This window comes from Haliotis cracherodii, unplaced genomic scaffold (assembly GCF_022045235.1).
Source record: "Haliotis cracherodii isolate W230 unplaced genomic scaffold, xgHalCrac1.p SCAF_2, whole genome shotgun sequence".
NCBI classification, from domain to species: domain Eukaryota; kingdom Metazoa; phylum Mollusca; class Gastropoda; order Lepetellida; family Haliotidae; genus Haliotis; species Haliotis cracherodii.
The window spans coordinates 20899260-20925284 of NW_027266275.1; the positions used below are offsets into that span (position 1 = coordinate 20899260).

The 26025-nt window shown below is 44.3% G+C and overlaps 1 protein-coding gene across 1 annotated transcript; it reads right to left on the reverse strand.

Moving 5' to 3' along the window:
• Nucleotides 1-617: 617 nt before the first annotated feature.
• On the reverse strand, nucleotides 618-9805 carry LOC139468808 (thymidine kinase, cytosolic-like). Its single transcript, XM_071250949.1, has 7 exons — nucleotides 9698-9805; nucleotides 8430-8461; nucleotides 7648-7761; nucleotides 5914-6007; nucleotides 4165-4254; nucleotides 3735-3854; nucleotides 618-716 (listed from the first exon to the last, which is right to left on the reverse strand). The coding sequence occupies exons 1-7, from the start codon at nucleotides 9803-9805 to the stop codon at nucleotides 618-620; spliced, it is 657 nt and encodes a 218-aa protein (XP_071107050.1).
• Between the last annotated feature and the right edge of the window lie 16220 nt (nucleotides 9806-26025).

The window sequence follows — 26025 nt, forward strand, 5'->3', positions numbered from 1 at the left end:
TGTAACCATAGCAATAACAGCTAAATGGCACCCAAGTCGATTAAAGTCAAAGGAACAATTTCGTGCAGTGTAACATAGCAGCACACATAACAACATCTTGAGAAGAAAAACATTTTGGTTGAATCCGAGCTTCAAACAGATCACAGATCACTGAGTACAGTGGTTTTTTTAGTGTGTAGAATCCAGCATGACTTCAGAATGCTCGGATCATATTTTGAAGCGCTTTAAAATAACTAAAACAAAAACAACAGCCCAACCTAGAATGTATTATGGCCGTTCCTAAACTACTTAATATCTGTTGTTGCAAAGTTTGAGAAGAAATGGTCAATGCAATTTACTGACATACTTTAATAACAAATAGTTTCTAGGTCTGTATGTATACAAGTCTTGTTTAAATATTAAAAAATATGAATATTATTCTGTGTAATACATAATATGCCCTTTGACTACATCACAGTGACATGCTTGCCCGGACAATGTTCTTTGTGAAATATATGTCTGCTGAGCTGTATGATGAATAATAAAAGGAAGACATTAAAATAACTTTTGTCTCAAACAAAAATCACAGATGCCGCTTCTTCCATCACATAGACACGGCTGATCGATAGGAGCGTGGACTACTCAGTCGTGGTGTTGGTTTGTTGATGAAAACTGTTCCCCCGGAAGCATGCACGACACACCGCTAGATATTTGTCTGTGCCTCCGATCACCTCCACCTGATAACATAAACATATTGTTTAATAATAATCCACGAGGGCCGCAGGGTTTATTATCCCTGTAGTGTTTTATTGTGCGCAAAACAACGACCGCGAGTCGTTTATTTCTTATATAAGATAACAAAGTTATGAACAGCTTCTTGAGGGTCTACGACGTCATCAAGTTGCGAGTGTATCCTCGAATCATTCGTGACCAACTCCTGTTATTCCGGGACAAGCCAAATAGCGACTCGTGCCCCTCTCATGGCCATTCTTGCGGCCGGGTTCCGTTTTCGCGCAAATGGGCATACCTAAAACAATTGTCAACTCGTTGCGTAATGGTTCACATATATTTCCCTATATATTATGTTTTTCAAATGCAATTTAAAGCATTTCGGGACAGTATGATTGAACACATGCAACTATGTCTTGGGTATATTGGGTGTAAAATCAAAAATATGTCTGAGGGATTCTTTGACGAAGAACTTGAAATCATACGCGCATTCTGATTGGTTTGTCGTATTTTCTCAAGTAACATTCATCGTTAGGGGGACGAGTCTTCTTGCAGGTTACGGAAAGGCGCGAGTGGTGACGAATGTTCTCGAATCTGCAGAAATGACGTAATGATAGAACAATGTTAAATCGCGAAATAAACCGCTCTTCGTTATTCATTGTTCTTTGCGATTTATAGCGTAGTTCTTTTATCAAGCATTACATATTCAGATATGCATGGGTATAAGGTTAATTAAGTAAATTAATGAATATCAATGTAATAGGGTTTGACAACTGAGGATAACACACAAAACAAAACAAACTGACATGCACTACATATAGTTTTATTTTAATTTGCTACAGTAGCATTCGCTTTATTAATTCTGGAACACATGTATAACAATTTCCCAACTTTTCTCAAATTACCCCACTGATAAGATGTATAAGCGTAACATTTTTTCTATTGAATATTCCAACGTTAATCATTTGATGCAGTCATTCACGTTTGCATGGCGTCCTTCCATCTTACACGAATATGTATAAAACATTGTTTTAATAAATATCAATAAATGAAGTTTATTGTCTATATTAACGCGCTGCAATACTGCAACTGTATAAGGCGTTTTATTAAAGATGTAGCTTTGAAAGCTTTTAAAATATATATATATATAACAATGACAGAAATGATAGAAAATTATATTATACTTTGAATATTTATGGGCGAATATTTAAGTCGAAACTGCACTTGATGATTAAAATGTGCTGATATCTTTTGTTATATGTATTATCTCCATGTCACAGCTGGTGCCCATGGGGATATTATCTGTGACATAGTCCTGTATTTCACATATTGTTTACTCAGTAAACTTTAGATGACATTTGTCTTCCTTTTTGACAAATTGTCCTGAGCATATGGTCTATATATTTAGTGTAAAATGCCCCATTGACCATGGAATGAAGCATTTCCTTAGCTTTGTCGTGTCGTTGGCGTACAAAATTAAAAAATAAAATGTTTCGACATATTTGTACTTGTTCTTTTTGAGATTACAAAAGTGAGTTTCTGAGAATCCACATGGTGTTAATACTATTTGTATCAAATACTCTGGTTGACGATTAAGAACGTTCTTCCTTGATTGTAGTCAGGATTATGGTTAATCTTTGGGACAGAGAGTTGGTGGTTCATTTGTTGGACCCTGCAATCGAGTTTTATGGAGCCTTGGAATCCAGGACCCAAAGGAATGGACATGTCTTCAGGTTTGAATAGTTCTGATGTGTGATTTTGTCAAAACTCTCAAATGTGGCATTATATGATTTGTAACTTAAACCAAGTTCATTGATCAAACAAGTGATGCAGTGATGCTTGCATAATGCACATAATGGTTATGTTTTTTTAAGTCCTGTTAGCTGGAACAAACCTTACACTAGGACAGCCAGACTTTAGATGACAGCTGGCTGGGACAGAAGGGGTTTATTCCGATTCTGTTTTCTCAGCATTCTACCAATGATAACATCAGCCACTCAACAGGTTTGTCTTCTCTATTTGTCCCTGTTTTATTTTGCTATATAAGACCTTACTTTTCCAGTGGAGAAAGAATCGCGTGTTCCTTTGTGGTTCTATTAACTTATTCTGACACCTTGAAAACGTGTATTCGATATTTAGTAATACTAGTATTTGGCAAACTGGCCCCCAAAAGCATATAAAGTTGTTCTTTGTATTTAGGCATGTGATAACACAAAAGTCATTGTCAAACACAACAATGACGTCATTCGATGTGTTTCGATTTGGACAAAAACACATCTTGTCTGTAATTTGAAAACATCATGGCGTTTTGCACGTGCGTTCCTTGAATGTGGACGCATAGAAGGCAATGTGAACTTCTAGTTGATCACACCTCATGAGTATGCCAGCCTTGACGTTATAAGAGAGGAACCACGCTCTTGGGATGTTACTGGCTGGTTCATGGAGACAGCCGCCACAAGCCATTTCCACATGTACCAAACGACCTTTGGCTGACTCTTCACACTGTATCAACATACAGGTAGCATACGTGACCGACCCGGACATGGGGCCACCAACACCTCAATTGTCGCTTCAGGCACCAAGACCCGTGAAGATCCGGGGTAGAATAGGTCTTCATCAACCATTGCTTGCCGTAAGAGGGGATTAACGGGATCGGGTGGTCAGGCTCGACGACTTGGTTGATGCATGTCATCGTATCTTAATTGCGTAGATCGATGATCATGATGTCAATCACTTGATTGTCTGGTCCAGACTCGATTATTTACGCAGTCATATGGCTGGAATATTGTTGAGTGCGGCGTTAAACAACAAATACGCAAACAAACAAACAAAACTCACTCATTCATATGAAGGATCTCTTACTGAAAACGCCCCTTAAGTTGACAGATATGTTCACATTGTCACTTATATATATTTTCTTCTGTAGTCATCTTAGTTGCGAAAATAATAATCGTTACATAATGTATATCTGTTGTCTATAACACAGTTTATGTTTAGGGAAGTGAAAGTTACTGCACTATCCTCACCTCTGTTTCCTTTCCTTTCCTCTTGGTAAACGATGCCTCGTTGTAACAGTTCATGCAGACAGCCGACAGCTTCATCACATGCTCTGCTAGCGGCACGAGATTCAAGATATCTCCGAAACCCTGAACATTAATTACGCCATTCAGAGTAATTCGATATGCCGGTTAAATAAAACAATTCATGGCCATCAGACATGCTGGTAACATTGTGTCTATTCAGTGTTTGTTTGCTTGTTGTTTAACGCCGCGAGCTGCTGTCTGTAAATAATAGAGTCTGGGCCAGACATCCAGTAAACATCATGAGCATCAATGCCTTTTACGGCAAGCACGGGTTGCTAAAGACCTATTCTACCCCGGATCTTCACGGGTCGACTATTCATTGGACTATGCACATAAATTATTTCTAACTAGCTGTCAGCTATATTTAACTTACTTTCTTCTGGAATGTCGCGTCTAGTGCTGCTACTATGACAACTTTCCCCTTCTCTGCCATTGCATCAGCAAAAACCACCACGTCAGGAAACTGTAAGCAAACCAAGTAAGTCGGGCAACTGCATTCCACGTGCATCCTCGACTAGCCAGTGTATTTTTCTACATTATTTAAGAAATAAACGACGAGTTAGAGTTGGCTCTCGTACAATAAAACACTGCAGGGAGAATAAACCATGAGGAGTGCAGGGTTTTATTATACCATAAACAACGACCACGAGTCGATTATTTCTTATTACATGAGATATCAACATGATGTACAGCCTCTTTAAGGATGATGATAAACTGTACAAGCTTTAAAAATATTTCCCCGTAATTTAATAATGATGACTCAATAGAATCAGAGCCCAGCAATGTCGCACAAGTCCAATTTGTGCACAGGTGGGTATTTCCCGAACATTCTCACAACCCTAACGTCGAATACCTGTACCTTTTCTCCCCAAACCGATTGTCATATCACTCCCGCTTTTGGATGCGATCGTTCGGCCGCCGCATTTATCTGCGTGCCCAGCTACATCTATGGGGAACAACCCACTTGACAGTCCCCTCTCCCTAATATACGACGTCAAGTTGCGAGCGCATGTTCGAATCTCCAGAAATGACGTCATGATAGAACAATGTTTTATCGTTAAATAAACCACACTTCATTCTTTAATTGTTCTTTTCGATTCACCGCGTAGCTATGTTATATATTACGATAAATACCCTGGACCCGTATATACTAATTTGTATGGCTTATTCATCATGGGTATCTCGATATCTTATGTAGAATTTTACGACAATTCATCCATTGTTAAATTTATAAAAACGTATTTCATCAATATCCAAGGTTATCATTCTTACATTTTCCAAATAAAATATGTATTTCATGCTACGAAACTCAAAGTGTCTCTTCAAATGTAACCTCTAGCAATATATTCAATTAGTTAATTTTTCAAATTTCAAGCTTTCCTTTTTGTTCCTTCTCTTGTTATTGAATTATTTTGAATATCGTTGTTCCACATTAGTTGTTAACTCCGAATGGAACTTTGTAATGCACTATGTATATGTACTTTATCCTTGACCCTTGAACGCTATCTTTCATTTAACAACTCATTTAACCCCGACCTGCACCACAAATGTTGTTTGTATAACTATTGTTTAGGGTTTGTTTGCTGAAAGCCTGACCTCCGCGTTAAATGTTTCAAACAGACTTAACACGTTTATAAAAAAAATCGCCTAACAACGTGAATGAATTTATTTTTAGTAAGTGTATGCCGTAAGTACTTAGCGAACGACCCCTAGGAAATTAACAGACTAATGTTTCCTTTTAAAATAAAATGAGTGAGGGAGTTCGGTTTAACACCGCTTGACAGTATTCCAGCTATATCACGGCGTGCCGTTTAATGTAAAAGTAAGTGGTCTCAGACGAATACAACTTTGGTGAAACCCACGAGTACTGGTATGGTGCTGACAAGCCTAGGAACATGATCAGGTCGAACTGGGACTCGAACCTACAATCTTAGGATATGTTTCTGGTGTTCCCAAGGGATGCAGCTCTACACAGGGAAATGCGGCGGCAGTGCCTCACCACCACCACAACACCCCCCACCCACCCCACCCTCTCTCTCTCTCTCTCTCTCTCTCTCTCTCTCTCTCTCTCTCTCTGCGTGCAACTTTCTCTAACAACATTCACTCACTCTTCCTTACTTACGAACTGTCCTTCGTCAATGCCTATGACGTCATACTTCAGCGCCTCAGGCATGAGAGACATCAGCTCATGAGCAGCAGTGGCAGGCAACACTGTTCTAAACATTGGGAATAAGGGTGTCATTCAGAAGCTTCAAATTACAGGAAATTGGACATATTTCACGTTCTGCGAATTTTTCCATTACTTCTGTTACTTCCATTCTAATTGGTTAGAACTGGCAAACATGTTTTGTTTAATTGTTTAAACAGAATGACGTGGTCGGAATTTTAAATGCAAAATGACAGAAATTATTTTCGTAGACAGTACATGTAAGGCGTTAATAAATATTTTTGATAAAATATAAATGATTAAGTGGTTATAGATTTTACACTTTGACAAAACTGCCGGGCAAAAGAAAGTATACACCCATGTTTGTTGGCGTCAAAATGATAAAGAAACCAAAACTGGTTATTCGATGGTTATGTATTGGATACAGGTATCATAAACTGGCGGCCAAAAGAAACTAAACCAGAGTTTTAAATCACTCTATAGTTTCAAAACAACAAAAGATAGATACATGAAGTAAAATGTATTGAAAAGATCAAAATCTCAACGAAATCAGCATTTAAAATGATATGCCAATATCGGATGTTGTATGCCTGACAGTTGCCCGAATTGAGGCAGCAAGAACAAGCTTTTAACGTTATGAACAAAGGGCACGCACATCTAAATTCGATCAAGTTCAAAGACACGAAAAACACCTCCGGCGTACAAAAAAAGTCTGTCGTCTAATGACGTCGCGTGGGATAAGTCGCCATTCTTCTTGGATGACCTGGATCAGTTCTTGTCGGACTGGAAGATGTGGTCGCGATCCATGACATCCCGGCTTTCAGTTGAGACGATCCTCTTCCAGTGATGGTGATGCTAACGACGTACAGTCCGGAACCACCCCAATCTCTGACGACGATGTTGCGCTGTCATTAACTGTCCTCTGTATGGTCTGTAAGCCCTCATTCATTGAGTCCTGAGTCTCCTGGCCACTCCTGTCGACTAACCATATGTCCCATGGCATAAGCCACCGATGACGTCACCGTCAAGAATAAATTCCGAGATGCAAAATACGTAAGTACCGGTCATCTTTGGGCGTAGTTACCCTGGTCTGTTCTTGGCCAGTCTGATATCTGCCCGGTATGTATGTAACATTGCAAAAGGGTATAGCAACAAAGTTCAAGCAATGTGGGCATGGGTGGCCCCATCAGTATCAGGGCCCGCTCTCGTTGTTTGGATGTCAGTCGTGGAATTTCTGTGGTTGTTATTTTTTTTTTATCAGAGTGAGTGTCCGTATCATTTATATACCCTTATTGCACGTATAGTTTCGGCTGCCCATGCGGCACGTGTTTTTCACTTTTTCGCATGTTCTACAAAAACCGTAGCCTGAACATCCCTTTCTGTGTAGAGCATTGTTGTGTTTGGACGATGTATTTTAAACTGATTTTGTTGAACTTTCTTTTGGCCGTCGGTTTAGTTGTGTTTTGGACCTCCAGTTTGCAGGGTTTCGGCGACATTTTTTGGTGTATACTTTTTTTGACCTGGCAGATTAAATTGGCATCGTCGACTTTGACAGAGCGTGCAGGCAAACTGGGTAAAAAAAACCAACAGAAAATAGTTTGAGGTTGAAAGGATCAAATGTATCAAATAATCAATTTTGTTTGGCTCAATTAGAAAAAAGTGGCTCCGACAAGTAGTCAGTAGTTTTACCTGTCGTGTGTAGCGATGCCGTGATTGTCGTAGCGGGTGTCTTTGGCGTACTTCACTATGAGACAGGAGTGGTTAGCTACCTGGTATCTCTTCATTAATCTCATTAATTCTGTGCTGTAGAAAGCAGAACACAGGGATCGAGATTGCATTATAAGATGTGAGTTTAGAATTAAAATTTATCATTAAATCAGATCTTTTACTCCAATACGATTCCCCTCTGAAAAGGAGGTCGTGTCAGGTGAACAGTCAAGTTTGGTCACCTGGCACGACCTTCTATACAGTTTCGTCAGATCTTCATGAAGGGAATGGCCATATCGGAGTGAAAGACGTGACTTTAATTGTGTGGCGTGAATGTGTGACGGAAATGCTTTGTTGTTTTACGCCGCAATCTGCTATTCCAACTATATGGCGGCCCCGTGTAAATAATCGGGTGGACCAGACAAGCCAATGATTGATTATGTAAGTAACGTCCTACGCTGTCGGGGTACTATGACACTCAGCCAAGACACCGATGCCCTGTCGGGGGCCTATTCTAATCGTGAATCCCATTGGGCGGTGATCGTTACCGCCTTTTTATTTTGTTATGCTACTTTGGTTCTGAACATGTGTCAACTATCTATGTCAGACCATTCGTTTTATATGAACTTATTAAAATAATACTATTATAACAAATGTCGTCAAATGTTTGCATGAATATATACTTTATTTCATAATAAGAAAGTACAAGAGCGTTAAATTTGACGCGTTTTGTTAACGATGATAATCCGAAACAATTCACTTACGTTTTGCCTGAGAACATGGGTCCAAAGATTATCTTAAACAAATTAGAAAATATTATAATATTATTGAAATGTTTGGAACAAAATACATGTATACATGCAATTGTACATGTATCATACAGCCCACTAGAGTTAACAAATGTTACGTTGAGGAACATTTTAAACTCTTTGTGAAATTTATCAAATAACGCCTCATTTATTATTTATGGTCATTGACTTGCTTATGGTTACTTTTGCCATACTTGGATTTGATCATGTTTTAAAAAAAGTTGAAACAGCCATTGCAACCCTTCCTAATGAACTTGGAAATGGGGACAGAGTATCAACAGAGTCAAATACATACTGACGGCTGAAAGACATGAACAAATTTGAGTTTTCAAAATTTTGGAGAAAAACAACCGTGGGCAAGTCAATGAGCATAATTTGGCATTTAATTACATCATGCGGTTCACCAAGTACACTGTAATAATATAGCTTATTAAGCTCGTGTGGTTCCACACAAGGAAGGCAATATGCGAGGGGTGATTGGTTATGCTCTGAGCCAAGACTTGATATCAATATATTTGAATGATTTATTTTTCAACACAATCCTTTCCACGTTGATACAATTTTGTCAACGTTGAAATCCTTCTCTTGGCTGCCGTTCACGTTCGCCATAGCTGCTAAGACGTCATCGTTCAAGTCGAAATGGGTTCCGGCAAGAGCGTTCTTCGTGTTTAAAAAAAGATGGAAGTCTGGCAGCATAGATATGGTCATTGGAAGATAGTCCCACCTTATTCTCCAGACAATAAACGACAAATATTATGCTGCACTTTTGAGTCAATTACGGGATGAAATTAAGACTAACAGACGTTGAAAGCTGATGATAATTTCTTCACTTCCACACTTTCTGTGATCATGGAATGGAATCGTTCCTGATAGATACCTACTTATCTTGCAATATGTGGATATACCGCTATGACATCATATACTGTCAATAACAAAATATTTCACGCGCTTGCTTCTATGTGAGGCTCAGAACTTATCAATAATCACTAGTATATACCTTTCAGAATTCAGACGTGAAAGTTCGCCTCAGCGAAAACTAAGGTTGATTTTTCACTGAAAACGTGAGGCAATTGTGAAGTCGTTGATAGAATAAAACTTATACCAGTTGATAAACCAGATCCTTCATAACGACCCGCTTGAAGCTGATAAAATGTCACAAAAATAGTTGTGTAGTACAATAATGCCCTCCCATCATGACACTGAAACTTTACCAAAGCATTTACCTGAATATGCCCTCTGTGGCTGGTAACTGCCGTTGGTGAAGGGATCAGGTGATTTGTAGACATCATATTGATGTATGTTATAGATGTAGCGAAACGTGCTTGTTCCATAATAATCACAGTTAGTCTAAAGCTCTAACGAGTGTGATCCCCTGACATCGCTATGCGCCGCCCCGGATCATGCCCACTGAACTTCTGAATTAGGCGAACATGCGACTGGCAGCAACACGGAACACAGAAATGTGCAAGAGTTCGCTTGTCGCTCGCCCGAGGTTAATTAAATAAGGTACACATAAATGGTTTACGGGTTTTCAAACCACTTCAGGGACCAGACAAAACAAAGATTTTGTGGTCTTCGGGGGTTTCCACATCACACAAGTAAGCTGAAACCAAAAACACATATGGATTAAATTTTTTACACCACACCAGGGACCAGAAATCACAAACACATATGGTTTTTGGGTTTTCACACCACTCCAGGGACCAGACAAAACAAAGATTTTGAGGTCTTCATGGGTTTCCACATCACACAAGTAAGCTGAAACCAAAAACACATATGGTTTAAATTTTTTACACCACGGCAGGGAACAGACAGAAAAAACATATATGGTTTATGAGTTTTCACACCACTCCAGGGACCAGACAAAACAAGATTTTGTAGTCTTCCGAGGTTTCCTCATCACAACAGGAAGCTGAAACCAAAAAACATATGGTTTGTGGATTTTCACACCATGGCAGGGACCAGACGGAACAAAAATATATCGTTTACGGGTTTTCACATCACTCCAGGGACCAGACAAAACAAACATTTTGTGGTCTTCGGGGGTTTCCACATCACACCAGTAAGCTGAAACCAAAAACACATATGGTTACGGTATTTTCACACCACACCATGGACCATAGAGCACAAACATTTATGGTTTACGGGTTTTCACACCACTGCAGGGACCAGACAAAACAAACATTTTGTGGTCTTCGGGGGTTTCCACATCACACCAAGAAGCTGAAAGCAAAAACACATATGGTTTAGGCGTTTTCACACCAAACCAGGGACCATAGAGCACAAACATTTATGGTTTACGGGTTTTCACACCACTCCAGGGACCAGACAAAACAAACATTTTGTAGTCTTCGGGTGTTTGCTCATCACACCAGGAAGCTGAAACCAAAAACACATATGTTTTTTTGGTTGTTAACACCACGGCAGGGATCAGACAGCACAAACATATATGGTTTACGGGTTTTCACACCACTCCAGGGACCAGACAAAACAAAGATTTTGTGGTCTTCGGGGGTTTCCACCTCACACCAGGAAGCTGAAACCAAAAACACATATGGTTACGGCGTTTTCACACCACACAAGGGACCATACAGCACCAACATTTATGGTTTACAGTTTTCACACCACTCCAGGGACCAGACAAAACAAACATTTTGTGGTCTTCCGGAGTTTCCACATCACACCAGGAAGCTGAAACCAAAAACACATATGGTTTATGGGTTTTCACACCAGTCCAGGGACCAGACATCACAAACAAATATGGTTTAGGGGTTTTCACACCACTCCAGGGACCAGACAAAGCAAAGATTTTGTGGTCTTCGTTGGTTTTCACATCACACCAGTAAGTTGAAACCAAAAACACATATGGTTTCAATTTTTTGCATCAAGGGAGGGTCCAGACATCACAAACATATATGGTTTAAGGGTTTTCACACAACTCCAGGGACGATACAGCACAAACATATATGGTTTATGGGTTTTCACACCACTCCAGGGACCAGACAAAACAAAGATTTTGTAGTTTTCGGGGGTTTCCTCATCACACCAGGAAGCTGAAACCAAAAACACATATGGTTTTTCGGTTGTTAACACCACGGCAGTGATCAGACGGCACAAACATATATGGTTTACGAGTTTTCACACCACTCCAGGGAACAGACAAAACAGGGATTGAGTGGTCTTCGGGGGTTTCCACTTCACAACAGGAATCTGAAACCAAAAACACATATAGTTTATGGTGTTTTCAAACCACTCCAGGGACCAGACAAAACAAGATTTTGTGGTCTTTGTGTTTTTGGTTTCAGCATACTGGTATGATGTGGAAACCCCCAGATTGTTTAGGCGTTTTCACACCACACCAGGGACCATACAGCACAAACGTAAATGGTTTACAGGTTTTCACACCACTCCAGGGACCAGACAAAACAAAGATATTGTAGTCTTCAGGGGTTTCCTCATCACATAAGGACCATGAAACCAAAAACACATATGGTTTATAGATTTTCACAACACGGCAGGGATCAGACGGCACCAACATATATGGTTTACAGGTTTTCACACCACTCCAGGGACCAGACAAAACAAGATTTTGTAGTCTTCGGGGGTTTCCTCATCACAACAGAAAGCTGAAACCAAAAATACATATGTTTTTTCGGTTTTTAACACCACGGCAGGGACCAGACGGCACAAACATATATGGTTTACGGGTTTTCACACCACTCTAGGGACCAGACAAAACAAAGATTTTGTGGTCTTCGGGGGTTTCCACATCACACCAGTAAGCTGAAACCAAAAACATTTATGGTTTTTCAATTTTTTACATCATGGCAGGGACCAGACATCACAAACATATATGGTTTACAGGTTTGCACACCACTCCAGGGACCAGACAAAACAAAGATTTTGTAGACTTCGGGGGTTTCCTCATCACATAAGGAAGCTGAAAACAAAAACATATATGGTTTATGGATTTTCACAACACCGCAGGGATCAGACGGCACAAACATATATGGTTTACGGGTTTTCACACCACTCCAGGGACCAAACAAAACAAAGATTTTGTAGTCTTCGGGGGTTTCCTCATCACAACAGGAAGCTGAAACCTAAAACACATATGGTTTGTGATTTTTCACTTCACGGCAGGGATCAGACGGCACAAACATATATGGTTTACGGGTTTTCACACCACTCCAGGGACCAGACAAAACAAACATTTTAGTAAAATCTAAATATTTTTTACATTTGTATACTTATCCTGCATTACTCCGTATTGCATTTACTGCTGTCTTTGACAGAGTGACGAACTGTGTGAGATCCAGCTGCTGAAGAAAGTTGTCCCAACCAGCTCAGGAGGCAGCGCCCTCTCACAGTCGGCACGTGACCCGGAAGTCATGACGTCACACAAAAACACATAACTGCTTTAAACATAACATCTGAAACTTCGTGGGGAGGTAGCGTAGCGAAAGGGAGGGCACTTAGACTTCGTAATGCAGGATAAGTATACAAATGTAAAAAATATTTAGATTTTACTAAAATTTTTAACTTATCCTGCATTACTCCGTATTGCATCTTTATCAGACGGCATGGCCGGTGGGCATACCTGCAGATGTGAACCATATTAAACCCTCGTCTAGGTCCGATGAATCCGCACCGCATACAAGTGATGACCGGAACATCTACGACCATTCCTGTCTTCAGGAAACAAGAGTCGATGCAAAAACGAAACGCCCGAATAGGTAACCGAAATACAATGAGGCGTGTTGCCAAAATATATAACTTACCGAAGAGCGAAAGCGAAACGCAGTAGAGCCCTCTAATCTGAGGCGATAAACACCAGAGAGTTCGACGGGCCCCGCTCGGGGAATCGAAGAATCAGCGGCGTCGGCGGCAAAATTTACGACCAATCCCAAGAGCGAATGCGAAACGCAGGAGAGCCCTCTAGGCTGGAGGCAAGGAACACCGGTGAGGTCGACGGGCACCGCTCAGGTATCAGAGAAGCGTTGGCGTCGGCGCCGGTGTCCACATCTACTACCATTCCTGTCGTCAGGAAACGAGAGTTGATGCAAAAAGTAAAACCCGGATAGGTGACAGCAATAGAATGAGTCGGGTAACCCAAAACTAAAACTGACCTAAGAGCGAATGCGGAACGCAAGAGATCCGTCTCGTCTGGGGTGATAAACACCAGAGAGGTCGACGGGCCCCGCTCAGGGTATCGGAGAATCAGTGGCGTCGGAGATAGATGACCTGTTGGGCTACAACCAGGGACCAAAACTGTGAACGCCGGCGACAACTTTCAAGGCTACATCACGGAAGTAGTGGTTGGTGAAGGCGGTGTCCGATCGCCACGAACAGGCTTCCCTGAACGACTGGATGGAACAGTATACCGTGAAGAACCAGTGTAAATACGATCGCCCTGATCTCATTTTATTTCAGGTGATAGCCTTTGGGGGGAGGGTCCAATCCGGCGGCTCATAAGCTTTAAGGATGACCGTCCGGAGCCACAGGGAAAAGTATTCCGGCTGACCAACGACTGCGACGAAGGGGAGACCGGCAGAAAAAGGTGTTTCCTAGACTTGCGGCAGTCTTTAGATCGTAGAATAACCTTCAGTGCCCTTACTGGGCATAATGACGCTCATCCTCATCCTCGGCACCCACACTGGACGAGGGGGGAGGGGACAAGGAATGATCTATCAGGCTGTCCTGGGAGTTGAGTCTTTACGCTGACGTCCCAGTACGGTCCATGATGAACGGCGCCCTGGGTACCGCATTCGAACCGGGCACGGGAGACGTCGAGGGCGTGCTGTACATGGACTCGAGCGGCAGTAGTCAAAACCAGTAGAAATACCCGTCTTCTACTTAAGGTCGTAGAAGGAAGACGAGGGGAGTGGTTCGAAGGGCGTTGAAGACCACATTCAGATCCAACGCAGGCGGTCCGAACTTGGCCTTCAGGTCTTCAAGACTGAACGAGCGCAGCCAGGCCCGTAGGTCGGGAATTTTCGTCTTTCTCCGATCGTCCGAGATGGCCAGAACGGAGTAGATGGCGACCAGGTGTGTGGGGGTGGTAAGCCCTTCAACCGACGGGTGCTACGCAAGTACAGAAGGAACTGATCCAGGATCTGCGGTGACGCTGTCATCGGATCCTGGTGTTTGTCAGAACAAAATGCCTGGAACAAGCATCATTTATCAGCATACAGTCCCCCTGTAGATGGACGGTGGGCTGAAGCAATAGCCTTGGTCGCTATAGCCGAATAGCCCTTGGCTTTCTGCAGGTGTGTCAGGCGTGCAGACGATAACATGCGGGTATGAGGGTGTGGCAACAGACCGTGTGGATGGAGCAGAAGGTTGGACCACACCGGAAGTTCCAGGGGTTGTCTCTGGGTATGTTTCGGAGGTCGATAACCCAACTTCTGGCTGACCAATAAGGCGAGACCAAAGTCAATGGCAGGGGTCGAGTGGCCTGGATCTCTGAAGAACCATGGGAGGGAGAACCGGAGTCGGAAAAGCGTACACGCGTAATCCTTCTCAGGAACGATGGAAGGCTTCGACTGCCACAGCGGTCGTATCCGGCACAGGTGGAATGGAAGACGACAGCTGGCCACATTCAGATATGAGGCAAACAGATCTAGGGTTGGGGTGTCGACCGTTTGACATATTCTGGCCCGAGGCGCCGGAGAGCGTGAGGCGTCGGAGAGCTTGAGGCGCCTGGAACGCCGAAGATGGTGATTCTCGGGGGCGCCGGTCGAGTTTGTAGCGCCGGGAGAGGGGCGAGTACTCTGGGTCCGCAAACACCACACTACGGTGACGTCGTCAGTGGACACGATCAACAGGGCGTGACCGAGAAAGCACTGTCAGCAAGCGACGTCCTGGATAAGCCTTTATCTCGAGGCTGTTGCTGTGCCAATGGTGTTGATCTCTGGATCACAGGTGGTCACAATGTGGGCTGGTGTGGGCCACTAGCCACTGACAAGGTGGCAGGGGAGGTAGTCAGCAACAGGGGTCTGCGATTGCGTACCGTCGGTACGATTCGGAAAAAGGTGTGATAGCCTGCGAGCCAACCTCAAGTAGACGAAGTAAACCAGCTTCACAATCGACCGCCGGGGCATCGACGTAACCGGGTAGTAGGAAGTCGAGGCAATATGGCCATTGCACGAAGTAATGAGATCGTTTTCATCCCTGAAGCGGCGTATAAGTACTCCTGTTCTTATATCGAGGTGACGATGGAGGACGACAACACGATACGAGGCAGGTATGCAACAGGGGTCAGTGGGACGGCCGAGGGACTTTAAGTATCAAATCGACACTGTGTCCGGTAGTCAAGGCGGAAGATAGGAAGGTGTCGTAGTCGAAAAGATCAAACCGGACGAATGAAGGCGATCTTTTCCATCCCTTGAACGCCTATAGGCGCTATCGTTCTTACAGCGAAGGGTTGATGAAACAAGGTTCCTCGTGACAGCCGTGTTGGTAGAGGAGGTCTATTGTTTCCAACATCCGTACATGGATGGACTGCGACAGGCGCCTGGTTGAGTGGTAGCACCAAGCGTACAGTTAGACATGGAAACCAATCTGTAGAAATACATGGCACCCCTTGCCATGGTAAGTTGACCTAATTCCGGTCGGAGTTGTTGACAGTCCGAGTACTTGACACGTGACATGTAAATCACACTGCGCAGTAGCCGAGAAAACCGCCTTGGAGTCGGAACTGAGGTGCAAACTCCACACACAGACAATCCTCAATGAACTGCGTGAGAGGCGATCAAGTGGTGTACCCGAGTTTTACGATAAAACACGGAACCCCATGGGCGTCGTGGAAAACCCGGTGAGCGCCGAGGAAGAGTCTCTTTCAGGAGCGCTGGCGCTAGGGTAGGGTAGAACAGCGTTGGTGTCGGCGATGTCGACGAAGTAAACTCTTTGTAAGTGGATGTCGTCGTCGAATCTGATACAGACGCTGTTCACATGACGCTCTGTTTCGATGGAAACCCGCAGGTCATCTCTCCGGAATCATAGCGCTTTAAACGACGGGATTATGGATAACGTCTCAGTGGGCAAGTTGAATCAGACCAACTGTCTATTGGTTGAAAAGATTCCACCCAGGAAGTAGAACGATAGTCACGATCCCGAAGACCGACGGGAGAGTAGCGACAGGAGCGGCGACAGTTGTTTCACCATGCTTCTCCGTGTGACGAGTTATGAGACGGCAGCAAGAGAAGAGGGCAGCAAGAGAAGAGGGCAGTGGCGCCGGGGAGGCGATTGCCGATGGTGCCCCTTAAGCCGCAGTAGAAGATCGGATAGTCGGCTCGTTGATCTGAGCTTGATAAAGCTTGTTGATCTGGGCGCCGGAGGTCATCTTAGGCGCCGGATATATCATAGGCGCTTCTTCCGTAACTCTTGAGGCGCCGGAGTAGTCAGAGGCGCCAGAGACATTAGAGGCGTCGAAGATCATGAGATCAAAGACCTTAGAGGCGCCGGGAGCGCCGAAGACATCAGAGGATGCGGAGGCGCCGGAGCGCGGAGACATCAGAGGCGCCGGGAATTCACGAGGCGCCGAGACATCAGAGGCGCCGGGAGCGCACGAGGCGCCGAGACATCTGAGGCGCCGGAGGCGCCGGGAGCGCCGGGACATCAGAGGCGCCGGAGGCGCCGAGACATCGGAAGCGCCGGAGGCGCCGGGAGCGCACGAGGCGCCGAGACATCAGAGGCGCCGGGAGCGCCGGGAGCGCCGGGAGCGCCGGGAGCGCCGGGAGCGCCGGGAGCGCCGGGAGCGCCGGGAGCGCACGAGGCGCCGAGACATCTGAGGCGCCGGAGGCGCCGGGACATCAGAGGCGCCGGAGGCGCCGAGACATCGGAGGCGCCGAGACATCAGAGGCGCCGGAGGCGCCGGGAGCGCCGAGACATCGGAGGCGCCGAGAGCGCCGGGAGCGCCGGGAGCGCCGGAGGCGCACGAGGCGCCGAGACATCAGAGGCGCCGGGAGCGCCGGGAGCGCCGGGAGCGCCGGGAGCGCCGAGACATCGGAGGCGCCGAGAGCGCCGGGAGCGCCGGGAGCGCCGGAGGCGCACGAGGCGCCGAGACATCAGAGGCGCCGGGAGCGCCGGGAGCGCCGGGAGCGCCGGGAGCGCCGGGAGCGCCGAGACATCGGAGGCGCCGGGAGCGCACGAGGCGCCGAGACATCAGAGGCGCCGGAGGCGCCGGGAGCGCCGGGAGCGCCGGAGGCGCCGGGAGCGCACGAGGCGCCGAGACATCGGAGGCGCCGGGAGCGCCGGGAGCGCCGGGAGCGCCGGGAGCGCCGGGAGCGCCGGGAGCGCCGGGACATCAGAGGCGCCGGAGGCGCCGGGGGCGCCGGAGACATCAGCGTTGATGTGGTGGTGTTGGAGACCGTGAACGGTCGTATGTCGTGCCAGGGGAGGCAGACTCTACGTTGGGAGCGCTGGAGCCGCCGGTGGAGTAGGAGACCGTGAACGGTCGTATGTCGTGCCATGGGAGGCAGACTCTACGTTGGGAGCCGCCGTTGGTGCTGGGAGCACTGCGAAGCTCCGCTGAGCGCTGCTGCCGTCAACGTAGGTGGGGGTCGACGAGCACGTTGAGCGAGGTGTGTCCTGGATACTCGCATGAGCTGAAGGATCACAGCGACGAATGACTGCAACATCGGCACTGCCTTGTGAAAGTACAGGGCGTCGTACAATCACGGCAGAAAGGGGCGGCCCCGACCAGATTTGTTCCCGCGGCAACAAGTGCAGCGAGGCAGAAAATCTGGAATTTAAGCAAAACATAACTATGTGGCAAAGCCACAAAGTGCGGGAAGCATAATGTGATTCAGAAACTTTGTATTTCAATGAAGTTTATGAGATCAAACAATGACGCTAAAAGGTAGCGAAAAAGCATAGCTTTAAGCAAACACATAACCATGTGGCCAATCACAAAGTATGGGAAGCATTATGTGATTCAGAAACTTTGTATTTCAATGAAGTTTATGAGATCAAACAATGACGCTAAAAGGTAGCGAAAAAGCATAGCTTTAAGCAAACACATAACCATGTGCAAACACGTAACCATGTGGCAAAACCACAGAGTACGGGAGACATAATGTAACTCAAAAACTTCGTATTATATTGAAGTTTATGAGAAGAAACAATTACGCTGAGAGGTAGCGAAAAGGCAAGGCTTTAAGCACACCAAAACAACATACATAAATGTAATGTATTACCCAAGCCAAAGAGAGAATTCAAAACGCAGAACACGACATTACGTGGCCACGTGGTGAATGGCCAAAATGGCGGGAAAGAAAACAAAATGGCGGGAACAACATTGCGCCCGTAAATTACTGTGACGTGAGCCACAGACGAGCGATAAACGTTACAATTTACGAATGGGAAGACCCTAAGGTCACGGCCCATAACAGGTAACAATGTAGCAGCATATAATGAATGTAGAAACACGCAAAATATAAAAAACAAATAATAAGCTTTAATTTCCACAAGGGATACACAGTACGTCCGTCCGTGGAGGTGACAAAGCAGTTATGTGTTTTTGTGTGACGTCATGACTTCCGGGTCACGTGCCGACTGTGAGAGGGCGCTGCCTCCTGAGCTGGTTGGGACAACTTTCTTCAGCAGCTGGATCTCACACAGTTCGTCACTCTGTCAAAGACAGCAGTAAATGCAATACGGAGTAATGCAGGATAAGTTAAAAAATTTGTGGTTTTCGGGAGTTTCCACATCACACCAGTAAGCTGAAACCAAAAACACATATGGTTACAGTGTTTTCACACCACACCAGGGACCATACAGCACACACATATAAGGTTTACGGGTTTTCACACCACTCCAGGGACCAGACAAAACAAAGATTTTGTGGTCTTCGTTGGTTTCCACATCACACCAGTAAGCTGAAACCAAAAACGCATATGGTTTCAATTTTTTACACCACAGCAGGGACCAGACGGCACAAACATATATGGTTTACGGGTTTTCACACCACTCCAGGGACCAGACAAAACAAGATTTTGTAGTCTTCGGGGGTTTCCTCATCACAACAGAAATCTGAAACCAAAAACACATATGGTTTTTTCGGTTTTTAACACCACGGCAGGGACCAGACGGCACAAACATATATGGTTTACGGGTTTTCACACCACTCTAGGGACCAGACAAAACAAAGATTTTGTGGTCTTTGGGGGTTTCCACATCAAACCAGTAAGCTGAAACCAAAAACATATATGGTTTTTCGATTTTAACACCACGGCAGGGATCAGACGGCACAAACATATATGGTTTACGGGTTTTCACACCACTCCAGGGACCAGACAAAACAAAGATTTTGTACTCTTCGGGGGTTTCCTCATCACATAAGGAAGCTGAAAACAAAAACACATATGGTTTATGGATTTTCACAACACGGCAGGGATCAGAAGGCAGAAACATATATGGTTTACGGGTTTTCTCACCACTCCAGGGACCAGACAAAACAAACATTTTGTGGTCTTCGGGGGTTTCCACATCACACCAGTAAGCTGAAACCAAAAACACATATGGTTTCAATTTTTTACATCACGGCAGGGACCAGACATCACAAACATATATGGTTTACGGGTTTTCACACCACTCCAGGGACCAGACAACACAAAGTTTTGTGGTCTTCGTTGGTTTCCACATCACACCAGTAAGCTGAAACCAAAAACACATATGGTTACAATTTTTTACACCACGGCAGGGACCAGACATCACAAACATATATGGTTTACGGGTTTTCACACCACTCCAAGGACCAGACAAAACAAGATTTTGTAGTCTTCGGGGGTTTCCTCATCACAACAGAAAGCTGAAACCAAAAACAAATATGGTTTTTCGGTTTTTAACACCACGGCAGGGACCAGACGGCACAAACGTATATGGTTTACTGGTTTTCACACCACTCTAGGGACCAGACAAAACAAAGATTTTGTGGTCTTCGGGGGTTTCCACATCACACCAGTAAGCTGAAACCAAAAACACATATGGTTTTTCGATTTTAACACCACGGCAGGGATCAGACGGCACAAACATATATGGTTTACGGGTTTTCACACCACTCCAGGGACCAGACAAAACAAAGATTTTGTAGTCTTCGGGGGTTTCCTCATCACAACAGGAAGCTGAAACCTAAAACACATATGGTTTGCGATTTTTAACTTCATGGCAGGGATCAGACGGCACAAACATATATGGTTTACGGGTTTTCACACCACTCCAGGGACCAGACAAAACAAACATTTTGTGGTCTTCGGGGGTTTCCACATCACACCAGTAAGCTGAAACCAAAAACACACATGGTTTCAATTTTTTACATCAGGGCAGGGACCATACAGCACAAACATATATGGTTTAAGGGTTTTCACATCACTCCAGGGACCAGACAAAACAAACATTTTGTGGTCTTCGGGGGTTTCCACATCACACCAGTAAGCTGAAACCAAAAACACATATGGTTTCAATTTTTTACACCACGGCAGGGACCAGACATCACAAACATATATGGTTTACGGGTTTTCACACCACTCCAGGGACCAGACAAAACAAACATTTTGTGGTCTTCGTTGGTTTCCACATCACACCAGTAAGCTGAAACCAAAAACACATATGGTTACTGTGTTTTCACACCACACCAGGGACCATACAGCACAAACATATATGGTTTACGGGTTTTGACATCACTCTAGGGACCAGACAAAACAAACATTTTTGGTCTTCGGGGGTTTCCACATCACACCAGTAAGCTGAAACCAAAAACACATATGGTTTCAATTTTTTACACCACGGCAGGGACCAGACATCACAAACATATATGGTTTACGGGTTTTCACACCACTCCAGGGACCAGACAAAACAAACATTTTGTGGTCTTCGGGGGTTTCCACATCACACCAGTAAGCTGAAACCAAAAACACATATGGTTTCAATTTTTTACATCACGGCAGGGACCAGACATCACAAACATATATGGTTTACGGGTTTTCACACCACTCCAGGGACCAGACAAAACAAAGATTTTGTAGTCTTCGGGGGTTTCCTCATCACAACAGGAAGCTGAAACCTAAAACACATATGGTTTGCGATTTTTCACTTCACGGCAGGGATCAGACGGCACAAACATATATGGTTTACGGGTTTTCACACCACTCCAGGGACCAGACAAAACAAACATTTTGTGGTTTTCGGGAGTTTCCACATCACCCCAGTAAGCTGAAACCAAAAACACATATGGTTACAGTTTTTTCACACCACACCAGGGACCATACAGCACAAACATATATGGTTTACGGGTTTTCACACCACTCCAGGGACCAGACAAAACAAACATTTTGTGGTCTTCAGGAGTTTCCACATCACACCAGTAAGCTGAAACCAAAAACACATATGGTTACAGTGTTTTCACACCACACCAGGGACCATACAGCACAAACATATATGGTTTACGGGTTTTCACACCACTCCAGGGACCAGACAAAACAAAGATTTTGTGGTCTTCGGGGGTTTCCACATCACACCAGTAAGCTGAAACCAAAAACACATATGGTTTCAATTTGTTACACCACGGCAGGGACCAGACATCACAAACATATATGGTTTACGGGTTTTCACACCACTCCAGGGACCAGACAAAACAAGATTTTGTAGTCTTCGGGGGTTTCCTCATCACAACAGAAAGCTGAAATCAAAAACACATATGGTTTTTCGGTTTTTAACACCACGGCAGGGACCAGACGGCACAAACATATATGGTTTACGGGTTTTCACACAACTCTAGGGACCAGACAAAACAAACATTTTGTGGTCTTCGGGGGTTTCCACATCACACCAGTAAGCTGAAACCAAAAACATTTATGGTTTTTCGATTTTAACACCACGGCAGGGATCAGACGGCACAAACATATATGGTTTACGGGTTTTCACACCACTCCAGGGACCAGACAAAACAAAGATTTTGTAGTCTTCGGGGGTTTCCTCATCACAACAGGAAGCTGAAACCTAAAACACATATGGTTTGCGATTTTTCACTTCACGGCAGGGATCAGACATCACAAACATATATGGTTTACGGGTTTTCACACCACTCCAGGGACCAGACAAAACAAACATTTTGTGGTTTTCGGTAGTTTCCACATCACACCAGTAAGCTGAAACCAAAAACACATATGGTTACAGTGTTTTCACACCACACCAGGGACCATACAGCACAAATATATATGGTTTACGGGTTTTCACATCACTCCAGGGACCAGACAAAACAAAGATTTTGTGGTCTTCGTTGGTTTCCACATCACACCAGTAAGCTGAAACCAAAAACACATATGGTTTCAATTTTTTACACCACGGCAGGGACCAGACATCACAAACATATATGGTTTACGGGTTTTCACACCACTCCAGGGACCAGACAAAACAAGATTTTGTAGTCTTCGGGGGTTTCCTCATCACAACAGAAAGCTGAAACCAAAAACACATATGGTTTTTTCGGTTTTTAACAACACGGCAGGGACCAGACGGCACAAACATATATGGTTTACGGGTTTTCACACCACTCTAGGGACCAGACAAAACAAAGATTTTGTGGTCTTCGGGGGTTTCCACATCACACCAGTAAGCTGAAACCAAAAACATATATGGTTTTTCGATTTTAACACCACGGCAGGGATCAGACGGCACAAACATATATGGTTTACGGGTTTTCACACCACTCCAGGGACCAGACAAAACAAAGATTTTGTACTCTTCGGGGGTTTCCTCATCACATAAGGAAGCTGAAAACAAAAACACATATGGTTTATGGATTTTCACAACACGGCAGGGATCAGACGGCAGAAACATATATGGTTTACGGGTTTTCTCACCACTCCAGGGACCAGACAAAACAAACATTTTGTGGTCTTCGGGGGTTTCCACATCACACCAGTAAGCTGAAACCAAAAACACATATGGTTTCAATTTTTTACATCACGGCAGGGACCAGACATCACAAACATATATGGTTTACGGGTTTTCACACCACTCCAGGGACCATACAACACAAAGTTTTGTGGTCTTCGTTGGTTTCCACATCACACCAGTAAGCTGAAACCAAAAACACATATGGTTACAATTTTTTACACCACGACAGGGACCAGACATCACAAACATATATGGTTTACGGGTTTTCACACCACTCCAAGGACCAGACAAAACAAGATTTTGTAGTCTTCGGGGGTTTCCTCATCACAACAGAAAGCTGAAACCAAAAACACATATGGTTTTTCGGTTTTTAACACCACGGCAGGGACCAGACGGCACAAACGTATATGGTTTACGGGTTTTCACACCACTCTAGGGACCAGACAAAACAAAGATTTTGTGGTCTTCGGGGGTTTCCACATCACACCAGTAAGCTGAAACCAAAAACACATATGGTTTTTCGATTTTAACACCACGGCAGGGATCAGACGGCACAAACATATATGGTTTACGGGTTTTCACACCACTCCAGGGACCAGACAAAACAAAGATTTTGTAGTCTTCGGGGGTTTCCTCATCACAACAGGAAGCTGAAACCTAAAACATATATGGTTTGCGATTTTTAACTTCATGGCAGGGATCAGACGGCACAAACATATATGGTTTACGGGTTTTCACACCACTCCAGGGACCAGACAAAACAAACATTTTGTGGTCTTCGGGGGTTTCCACATCACACCAGTAAGCTGAAACCAAAAACACACATGGTTTCAATTTTTTACATCAGGGCAGGGACCATACAGCACAAACATATATGGTTTAAGGGTTTTCACATCACTCCAGGGACCAGACAAAACAAACATTTTGTGGTCTTCGGGGGTTTCCACATCACACCAGTAAGCTGAAACCAAAAACACATATGGTTTCAATTTTTTACACCACGGCAGGGACCAGACATCACAAACATATATGGTTTACGGGTTTTCACACCACTCCAGGGACCAGACAAAACAAACATTTTGTGGTCTTTGTTGGTTTCCACATCACACCAGTAAGCTGAAACCAAAAACACATATGGTTACAGTGTTTTCACACCACACCAGGGACCATACAGCACAAACATATATGGTTTACGGGTTTTCACATCACTCTAGGGACCAGACAAAACAAACATTTTTGGTCTTCGGGGGTTTCCACATCACACCAGTAAGCTGAAACCAAAAACACATATGGTTTCAATTTTTTACACCACGGCAGGGACCAGACATCACAAACATATATGGTTTACGGGTTTTCACACCACTCCAGGGACCAGACAAAACAAACATTTTGTGGTCTTCGGGGGTTTCCACATCACACCAGTAAGCTGAAACCAAAAACACATATGGTTTCAATTTTTTACATCACGGCAGGGACCAGACATCACAAAAATATATGGTTTACGTGTTTTCACACCACTCCAGGGACCAGACAAAACAAAGATTTTGTAGTCTTCGGGGGTTTCCTCATCACAACAGGAAGCTGAAACCAAAAACACATATGGTTTGCGATTTTTCACTTCACGGCAGGGATCAGACGGCACAAACATATATGGTTTACGGGTTTTCACACCACTCCAGGGACCAGACAAAACAAACATTTTGTGGTTTTCGGGAGTTTCCACATCACCCCAGTAAGCTGAAACCAAAAACACATATGGTTACAGTTTTTTCACACCACACCAGGGACCATACAGCACAAACATATATGGTTTACGGGTTTTCACACCACTCCAGGGACCAGACAAAACAAACATTTTGTGGTCTTCAGGAGTTTCCACATCACACCAGTAAGCTGAAACCAAAAACACATATGGTTACAGTGTTTTCACACCACACCAGGGACCATACAGCACAAACATATATGGTTTACGGGTTTTCACACAACTCTAGGGACCAGACAAAACAAACATTTTGTGGTCTTCGGGGGTTTCCACATCACACCAGTAAGCTGAAACCAAAAACATTTATGGTTTTTCGATTTTAACACCACGGCAGGGATCAGACGGCACAAACATATATGGTTTACGGGTTTTCACACCACTCCAGGGACCAGACAAAACAAAGATTTTGTAGTCTTCGGGGGTTTCCTCATCACAACAGGAAGCTGAAACCTAAAACACATATGGTTTGCGATTTTTCACTTCACGGCAGGGATCAGACATCACAAACATATATGGTTTACGGGTTTTCACACCACTCCAGGGACCAGACAAAACAAACATTTTGTGGTTTTCGGTAGTTTCCACATCACACCAGTAAGCTGAAACCAAAAACACATATGGTTACAGTGTTTTCACACCACACCAGGGACCATACAGCACAAATATATATGGTTTACGGGTTTTCACATCACTCCAGGGACCAGACAAAACAAAGATTTTGTGGTCTTCGTTGGTTTCCACATCACACCAGTAAGCTGAAACCAAAAACACATATGGTTTCAATTTTTTACACCACGGCAGGGACCAGACATCACAAACATATATGGTTTACGGGTTTTCACACCACTCCAGGGACCAGACAAAACAAGATTTTGTAGTCTTCGGGGGTTT

Coding starts and splice junctions, on each gene's coding strand:
- LOC139468808 (XM_071250949.1), bottom strand. CDS start 9,805: ATGGAACAAGCACGTTTCGCTACATCTATAACATACATCAATATGATG. Junction 8,462..9,697: donor GCCACAGAGGGCATATTCAG/GTAAATGCTTTG, acceptor AATTTGTTTAAG/ATAATCTTTGGACCCATGTT. Junction 4,255..5,913: donor GCATTGACGAAGGACAGTTC/GTAAGTAAGGAA, acceptor GTTTGCTTACAG/TTTCCTGACGTGGTGGTTTT.